Below are 9,475 nucleotides of genomic sequence, written 5' to 3'. Positions count from 1 at the left end.
ACAAAGCGGTTGTGGAGGATTGACACCAACTGTTTAAGCAATTTAAAATTCTTCAGCGTTTTGGGGGAAATGTCCAAATGTGTATCGTATAATGTTTAATCCCCTTTTATGAACGCTGGAACGCACAGGACAGCATGAATAAACGGTTAGAGCCGCTCCGTACATCATAACGCTACTTATTTTTATTCAGGCTTCTTGCGCCTTAACTGTTCGTCATTACATTTTGGTTAGCGCATTATTAAGCCAGTTTGCCTGCCATGGGAATTAAAATAGTTTATCTGAGAATGGCCTCCCCAGGTGGCTGTTAGGGGAATAGATGCAGAGGAAATGATGTGGTAATGAAGTACGGGGGGAGGCTTCGCCGCAGCTGGGCCGTTTCCTTCACCAAAGACTCGCTGTAGCCGCTGCACTTTCTTTTGGCTCCGATCAGAGGGACACTTTTCCCGGTTGCTCTAACACCGATGACCACACTGAACTGGATTTGCTGACTTAGTCTGGATCGTGACCCGTCCCTGGAAGTTTGGAAACTTTATGGATGAACTCAAAGACGAGCAATGTCGACAATAACTGGAAGTTTGCCTTTGATCAGGTCGAACAAAAACTGTCTCCCGGCTCCAGACCGATGGCTACCTAGAAAGCCTGTGTTGGATCGTAGCTAGCTGGCTAGCGTTGCGCGTTTGACCTTCGTTTTCTATGTACTTCCTGAGCCGATTTACTCTGCACATACGGTAAGTTAAACTGTAAACTCATTTGCATGTTCTAACTTCATGTAACTGGCATATACCTATGAAGCTATCGTTATGTTGTTTAGCAGGCTAATTAGACAGGTAGGCTACCTTAAATTCCTTAGATATATGGCCACTACCCAACTTGGCTAGTTTAGCTAGACAGCTAGCTAAGTTAGCCAGGTAATATGTATAGCTAAAATATTCAGGCATGTCAAATTGAGTTGTTCTCACGGTGTCAGGGGAGAATGATATAGTCTATAGCCAGCTAAGTATGGAAAGATAGCTTGTTAGCTAATTCTATTGCTAGCTATGTCTCCAGCCGAGCTGAGTGTGGCGATATTTAAACCGTAAGAAACCAAATTCGTTGTAAATATTCAAGCTTTTCTTTTCCGACTCACGAAACGCGACAAAAGATTAGCTAGACTAGCTAGCCGGCTAGTACGTGGTTAAGCCAAACCAAAGCAAAGGTAGTTCGCCAGCTTTCTAGGACGCAAGATTGTATTCTCGGCATCCGACAGTTTTATACAAATAAGAAAAATGTCATCGTTTTTAAAAATTATATAAACCAGTAGTTTAATAAACGTCAGTTTTATAGCATTTGATTTCAGTGTTTGTGGCTATTGTCTGTGGTCCCCTTATGCAGCTTGCTGGCTGACTTGCTAGGCGCCCCTCGCTGTGAGAATGCCACGCATCTTAAAATGTATCTGTTGGGTTCTTGGCTTTAAACATCACAGGAGCCGACATATTAAACATTATCAGACCGAATAAAACCCGTTTATGGAAACATCTACGGAAGAAATAAAACTCCAGTTCCAGGTGGCGTTATTTGTTGTTAAAATTGTCCGCATTTCTGGGGAGGTGAGTAACAGAGAAGTACGACGATAGCATGATAGTTCTGGGATCCCTGCATGGTTTAGCGTGAGTTTGTGATTTCCGTGGGCTCTGCGTGCGTTGGTTTTAATAATAATAGAAGTATCATCAAGAGCAATGGCCCTGAATAGGAAAACCTATGATAGTCGTGTTGTGTCAAATAGATAATAGCACGGTCATTGGCAGATCTGCTGCATTTTTTCCGGCTGAGTTCTATATTAATCTACACATTTCATGTATGGGTGTGCGCAACAGCCCTCAAAAGCCACTAACAACACCAGTCCCACTCCGTGTGTTGGAACGCTATATAATGAGCGTGTAAATCAATACCTTTTCAGAGTGCTTTATGTATGAATAATAACAATGATCTGCTCAGTCGGCACTATACTAGAAAAAGGTTTAGTACAGTGCATCAGTTCTACCACCGTTCTTCCAATCTGTACTGCATCATCCATACAGTATTTGTATGACACAGTTTCTTAAAATATGTAGTGGTTTCATGAATTTCTAAAATAGAACATTATTCCTCAAGAAGTGAAAATGGCAAAATCTATCATAGCTCCTGTGTTGTGTTATGGCGCTGATTAAAAAAAAAAAAAGTCTGGTGTGCTATGATCTGGTGAAGCTCCACTGTTTACAGAGTGTGAATCCCATCTGGACTACTGGGTTTTTCTCTGCAAGTAAGAAAGTTTACCAGAATGACTTCAATAAAAGTTACGGGTGATGAGAAATGGAAATGTAAGATGGGTCTGCTTTAACTAGACGAGAGTGTCCACGGGCAGAATCGTGGGCCTGTAGTTGACCATCTGAGCAGTGTTTCGGTGGGAGACCTGATGTCTGACCTCTTGATAAGGTCACGCTGCTAGTTGAGGTCATTGACTTGTGTCCTGAAGTGTCCTGATAACAAATACGGGGATGTCTGTCGTCAGTCAGGGGGATTGAGTCATCAGTCAGATTACACTGTTTATTTACTTAGCTCGTGTGTAGTCTGATTTGGATATGTTTTACAGGCTGTGATGATCAGTTTTCGTATTGTTTGAACAAGGACAAACACACTATTAGAGATACTCCATCCTGAATGACCCTGAGAGTCTCATCTGGTTTTAAATTTAAGTTCTCAGAGCAGTTACCACCACTTTGTCAGAGATACCACCTAAAAACTGAATTTCTTCCTTAGCCCGGTGGACCCTAGCGGACAAAATGTCCACATGTTGTAGGTTAATATCCAAATAAGACCGTATACACATATTTGAGTGCCTTGTTGTAAGCATTGGTATGATGAACGTTGACCAGAGAAACCAAAACAGAATAAGTGGAAAAACAGCTCAATACCAGTGTTTTATTGGATGAACAATTGTGGGGGTGTAATTGCATAGCATCATACCTGCAAATGAAGACCATAATGGCAGACTTTATTTTGAGCCTCACCCTTGAGTTTGGATGGCATCTCTCTCCAGAAGGAGGCAGTCCGTTAACAACCAAACCAAACTAAACCAGAGTCCAAAAAGTGGTGGTGGATTCCAGTTTCAGCTTCACAGCCAAATGTGACACCGGTCAGGGTAAGCATTCAGCGTCCATGAGGCTTATCTGTTGTCCTTTCTGTGGATGGCTAGGAAACTCCCCACAGGCTCTTCCCTCCCATGAGGTAGTTTTTCCTCTCCCTTTCCCTTTCTCTCTCTCTCTCTCTCCCTCTCCCTCTCCCTTTCTCTCTCTCTCTCTCTCTCTCTCTCTCTCTCTCCCTCTCTCTCTCTCTCTCTCTCACTCTCTCACACACACACTCACTCATTCTCTCTCCCACTTTCTCTCAAAGTTAGGTTCTTCTTAAGGTATTATTCATTCACCCTGTTGAATTTATTAATCTTCTTCAAAGTTTCCAAGCTTCGAACCTTTATTATTATCTGTCAGACTGGTTTGTGCAGAATGCAATGGATACTCCAAAACACGCATTTTGTCTGCTTTTAATAATTTTTTGATGGATACTTTGGAGCATTTCCATTGGCGGAATGGAAGCCTGTTGTTTTTTAACCAAAGCTGGCAGTGTTAGAAATTTGGAACCAGGTTTTTAGCCAAACCTACCGGTACATATTTGAATTGGTATTTCCCTTGAAGGCTTTAGACGATTTAGACAAAACTAACCACAAAATCAAAGCACATTTTTCCTACATGCTTCACAGAGGGGATGACGTGAAACTCAAATTGAGAGAAATCGTTTTGGTGTCAAACATCCTGCTGCTGATTATGCCCAGAAAGCTCAAACTTTGCTTCACGTGACCACAAAGCATTGTCCCAGGTGTCATTAAGGTCAGGTTCACATACATGCCTTAACTGGCTTTGTTTAGCAGAGGGTTTTCATTGGCCTCTCATCTTCGAACCCTGGTGTATGTGCTCAATAGCCCCTGTTTGCTTTGGGGGGGGGCAGTTTGCTTTGGTGCAGGAGGTGCTTTGCAGTTCTGTCACAGCTGTGCTAACCTCCCTGCTTGTTTGCATAGAGGGTTCAGCTCCCAGGCTCTCGAGATAAATCAGACGGGAACGGTCAGCCTTTTCCTCCAGCTCTCCCTCAGCTTCCTCTTTTCCTGCTGGATATCGGGCGGGCTTCGCAGGGGTTTGTCCACAATGCTGTGACATAAATGACGTGAAAAGCCAGTTTGTCACAGACACGCCGTAATTGACTTGGGGGTCAGTAGCGTCCTCTACAGACAAGCTGTTGGAAGGTAAAAATCACACTCAGGCTCTGCCTCTGAGTGGAGGGAAACCCTGTGTATGGGAACTAACTCTAACTCTTACCCTAACTCTAACCCTAACTCTAACCCTAACTCTAACCCTAACCCTAACCCTAACCCTAACCCTAACCCTAACCCTAACCCTAACTCTAACCCTAACTCTAACTCTAACCCTAACCCTAACCCTAACCCTAACCCTAACCCTAACTCTAACTCTACCCCTAACTCTAACTCTAACCCTAACCCTAACCCTAACCCTGTGTATGAGATCCTATACTGGGCCGTTTCGCTGTCCGTATGATAACCACCTCGGCTATATGCGTTCTCTTCCCTTCCACAACTTGTGACAGTACGCTAGTGGAGCTCTTTGTTTCCCTCACTCAGGATGAGTGAGGCTTGGAGCGAGTTGCACCTCTGCCGTTTGTTTATAGTCCACCCTGTCCCTGTCCAAGCACTGTGTGTTGACATGTCATGCGTGAGTAGGTACGCTACGCGCTATTGGTTTAATTTCCTGCGCATCACCGCACAGATCTGCGCATTCCCTCACATCTTCCCTACACTCCTTATCTCTCCTCATTATGTTTTTCAGCGGACTTGACTCTTTAACTGAACACGCACTGATGTTAGCATTTTTGTTATGCTTGGTTTATTTTAATGAAACTCTGCTGTTCTGTTAGAATAGCGGCTCAGTGGAAGTCGGTGCCTTCAAAATCCAGAATTGACTCCAGAACTGTTACCAGTTAATATAATTACCAGCAGTCATCAGTTCAGTGGGCTTTTTCTCTGTATCTGAACAGCTTTTCCATTGTGTTTGCAAGTGTATCCATTCTTAATTTGCTTTTTATTGTTTTCAACCAATTGAACATTAACATTGCTTAAGATTCCCACCTCAAGCTCAAAAAATGGTGCAAGGCCAATGGGCTGTTCCAACGGTCATCTACAGTAACATGCCAAGTGCTTCTGGGGTCCAGACAGTGTTAAGTGTGTGCCTTGCTATTAGCAACCATGCAGCTGTTTACACCGTTTACAATTCAGACCGCTAATTATTAATAGTAGCTGGTAGAGCTGAGTCTCCATTTCCATCTCAGTATTTCCAGTGCTGTCTGAGGGACACCTGGTCCCCCTCGGCTGCAGCCTGTTCTGGCTTGCAGCTGCTCCCTCGCTGCCCTGGAAGAGCACAGAGTGTATAATTTGTCCAGCGAGGCTAGTGCGGTTTGTGAAGCCGACAGAGGAGGGAGGGAGGGGGCGGGGGGGGGGGGGGGGGGTTGCAGGGGGGGCTCCTCCGACAGCCGGCTTCTCGGCACACGGTAATTTGGCTGTCAGAAACAGCTGGCAGCATGGGCTGGAACGGTGTGAGTGCGGAGGCAGAGGGAAGCGGCGGCTCGCAGGACCCCGCGGGGGGGGATCGGGTTACAGCCGCCGTCGCCGTTAGTGACAGGCTGGGCCGCGCACGCAGACGGAGGGCTTCAAGTCGGGGCAGGAGTCTGGGGCTCGGCCGGGTAGGTGTCTCGCTGCAAACCGGGAAGGGAGGGAGGGGTGTGTGTGTGTGCGTGCGTGCGTGTGTGTGTGTGTGTGTGGCCATGCGAGTGCCTCAGGATTCGCCAGAGGACTCCCGAGATGGAGCAGCAGCCTCTTTAAGAACGCATCGGTTGAATGCGCATGTATGCGGCAACATGCGGGCTGGGAGTAAGTTGTGCTTTTAGTTCCTCTCTGGGTTTTTTTTGTGTTTGGGGGTTCTGGCTTTCTGCAGGCTGCAGGTGGGCCGGGGGGGGCGGTAGTGTGGGTCGTGCGGTCCTGCTTCTCTCTGTTGTTCTGCATTTTTGTGAGGGGGAGGTCCTCTGTCAGGCTGGTATTTTTAGCCTGAAACCGTGAGCGTTTGATAACCAGAAGCCCAGCCGCAGTGCAAACGCATCTTGATTCTTGTGTCTGATGGGCACTTGCAGCTTGGCTGGGATGCGACATACAGTGTGTGCTCCTGTGCCTTTTTTACGCTCCTTTGGTGTTTGTGTGTTTATTGCCATTATGCTCTGTGCAGATGCTGGGAAAGGCAGATTTAACAGACCCTGGAGTCGACTGTTTTAAGCATACAGAGGTCTGCAGTATTCCTGGCTACTCTCTCTCTCCCGCATTACTCAAGATATTGCTACGGAGACAGCCTGCAATACACATTTTATGAGGTCTGCTCTCACCGCGTCAGGAATAGCTGATATCTCCGCTTATTTTCTGTCCCTGCTTTCTGTTCGTTCTTTGCTTTTTGATTTTATTTAAGATGTACTTCCTGCCATACGGAGCAGACAGCAGCGGAGTGTTGAGGACACTGTCACGACTCGTGACTGCTGACTTTAGCTGACCGTAGAGTTTGCGTTTCTTACAACTTATTTGCGGTGAAGTTTTTTTTTTTTTTTTGTTTTTTTTTTATTGACTGGTGCATTCAAAACTGACTCTGTGCATTACGATGAAGAATTCACATTTATACATTCTCTATTTACATTCTCTTCTGTTTATATCGTGTTGTGTAAGAATGTGGTGGAACTCCAGGGAGAGAAAGAAACTTACTTTAAGCAGCCTTCTTCTTTGAATGAGTTGGAGTATTGGTATGTATTTACTTATGCCTCCTACGCACTGAACCGTTTCCGCATTAATATTTCTAGATCAGGTTCCAGTCCTGCTGAGCACATTCCCACAAGAGTAGTGTCATGACATTATGACACAAACTAATTACTGCAAACTAATTACTTTAATTACTGCAAGTGATCCTGATCTTTCAGTGCCCGTGGTCGCAGGTCGTCATAAACCGTGAAAACCACCAGGATCTACATTTGCACCATTGTGGCTGGAGTTTGGATGGGATTTCTTCAAGTTGGGTTCTTCTCTTGTGAGAAAATGAGACGTTTTTCGTCTGATATTTTGTTAGTGTTTATTTCTGTGGACATTCTGGAGCCAAAGCTCTGTGTGTGTTTATGCGCAGGGTTTTCAGATATCCACTTTCGCCTGTCTTATGCTCAATTCTGGCAGCTTGGATGGAAAAACAAAAAAGCCATCTGCGATTGGGACGTACTAGAAAATGCAGATTCGTGCAGACTATAATTTATCATTATGGAGCAGACGGTGCCGTGCTGCGTGCTGTCCGGTACATACAGGCCCCCCAAGCCCGGCTCCTAAACCCTGTGACCCCCCCGTTTCTGGCGTTTCTGCTCACTCTGTGTTTGGGAGAGATGCTGGGCTAAATATGGACTGCCAGCACTGTAGTTACTGTACTGAAATAAGATGCTCCAATGTCTCGAAGGATAAACTGTACGACTTTTTAAAGAATCAACGAGGAAACTGGGGGAGACACAAATTGGAACGACTTTGCAACTATGTTTAAAAAAAAAAAAAAAAAAAAAAAAAGAAAAAAACAGAAACCAGCAAAGATGCATGGTTATGTTAAACAACATGTATCAGGGTAACACTTGTTGTAGTCTTAGTATAAGGTTTTGTTCCGATTGTGAATGCTTATTTAGATTAAATACATTTTTGCTGTTTTTGTGGCACTACATACTTGTTTTTGTTGAGGGATCCAAAGATATGCCGAGCAAATTTAATTATTAATCTTATTCAAATTTGTTTGAAGAGTCAAGAAAGGATACAAAGCACTTAATAATTTGGGTTGTTTTGAAATTCTGATTTACCATCTGACAAAAATAGTGACATGAAATTCTTAACCACAGAGGCCACCATGGAGCGTGGGAAGTAGTGGACTGTGTCTTTTTGGGACCACAGGTGGCATGCTAACCGAGCGGACTTTCCCTCTTTGACACAGAGTCTTAAGTGCTTAGCTTATTACAGTTGGCCCAATACCTAGGGTGTATCGGATGTCAAGATTCTCTGTGTTCAGATTTAGGAAAAATTTAATTTGGAGGAATTTTTTTTTTTTTTTTTTTTTTTTAAAGATAGGATGGAAGGATGGAATTAACATGACCATGGTTATGTACATCATGACCCCCAACTTCAGTGGCAAAATATGCAGTTGCAGTGTTTTAATTATGTTTTCATAGCATAAAATATTAGATATTGTTTACATGTACACCTGCTGTTGAAAAGATATGGTTTGTGTGTGAGATGAATTGTCCCCTGCCCCATCATGCACTTTCTAAAGAGACCCCCCTCAGGTAGATTGCAGACAAGGTTACTTATCCAAGAACTGTAACTGCAGTTTTGTATTAACCATGCTCGCTAGGCTAGTTAGCATTGGCTTTACAGCATAACATAATAATGAGGTAATGCGAACAAGAGTCATAAAAATAATGTAATAAAAAGACCAATTATGCCATAAAACTTTAAATAAGCCCCATGTTGTACTACAGGCAATAAAGCATGAATGAAAAGTCTTTCTAAGTTCCAGCAAAATTTTTAAGTAGAGTGGGAATTCAGCTCTCGGCTTGAATGCAGATTCTGGCATTGGTATTCAGAGCTCAGAGGCATTTCTGCAAAGCCTGGTATAGTACTACAGAGGGTGTGAAGTTTGTGAGACAAAGTATAAGCATGAACTCTGTGTCATGAGCCACATTCATTTTTATTCATATTATGTATATGCTTGCTTTTCACTCTAGTTCCCATTTCAGGTACATGCTCATTCTTTGAAATACATGATTTCAAAACTGATAGATATGTGAGAGAGCACTTTACATTTTTTTGGTAGCTTTAGATTCATGAAGAACCTGGTGGACAGGCTGTGTACAGACTGCATGTGTTCTAGAATGTAAGTTGCATGTTCTGCTTTCTGCATTTGTATCATAGATGCTGTATTCTCACATTTGTAAGGTTTTAGTTTGCTGAGTATAACCAGATTTAGAATGCGTTAGAATAGTACCAGCAAACTGATGCCGACATGTAAGACATCTTGGTGACGTAGTTACGCATTCTTGAGTCGTTAAGGCCAGGATGTCTGGAGGTTAAACAGGGGCTGTCTTCCGTCTTTAGGACAGCAGGTTTTAGCCCTGCCACCTGGACAGCTCTCCTCGTCCAGTGCTGAGTGAAAGGCGTAATAAATCTTGCTGAACCTTAGCGCTCGCGCGTGTGAGGAATCGTCCAGATCAGCGGCGGGCCCGCCTCCCGCTCGGAGGCCATCTGCGTGTCCCTGGCGTCACACCCAGCAAGGCAGACGCAGTCGCAGCC

At 44.2% G+C, this 9,475-nt stretch overlaps 1 protein-coding gene across 3 annotated transcripts in view; it reads left to right on the top strand.

Moving 5' to 3' along the window:
- The first annotated feature begins 385 nt into the window (after positions 1-385).
- LOC118788860 (activin receptor type-1-like) overlaps positions 386-9,475 on the top strand; it is a 31,052-nt gene continuing 21,962 nt past the window's right edge. The window contains exon 1 of one of the 3 annotated variants that reach the window (XM_036545017.1): positions 386-728. In XM_036545017.1, the coding sequence (XP_036400910.1) occupies positions 694-728 (35 nt within the window). In that variant the 5' untranslated portion in view covers positions 386-693. Of the gene's footprint in view, positions 729-1,405; positions 1,587-5,935; positions 6,005-9,475 lie in introns of those variants that run through there. The other 2 variants (XM_036545019.1, XM_036545018.1) reach the window with 2 other exon arrangements.

The sequence above is a fragment of the Megalops cyprinoides genome, chromosome 14, assembly GCF_013368585.1.
Source record: "Megalops cyprinoides isolate fMegCyp1 chromosome 14, fMegCyp1.pri, whole genome shotgun sequence".
In the NCBI taxonomy this organism is placed as follows: Eukaryota; Metazoa; Chordata; class Actinopteri; order Elopiformes; family Megalopidae; genus Megalops; species Megalops cyprinoides.
Note: the sequence above shows the minus strand (reverse complement) of the source record. Positions and strands in the feature narration are given on the sequence as shown.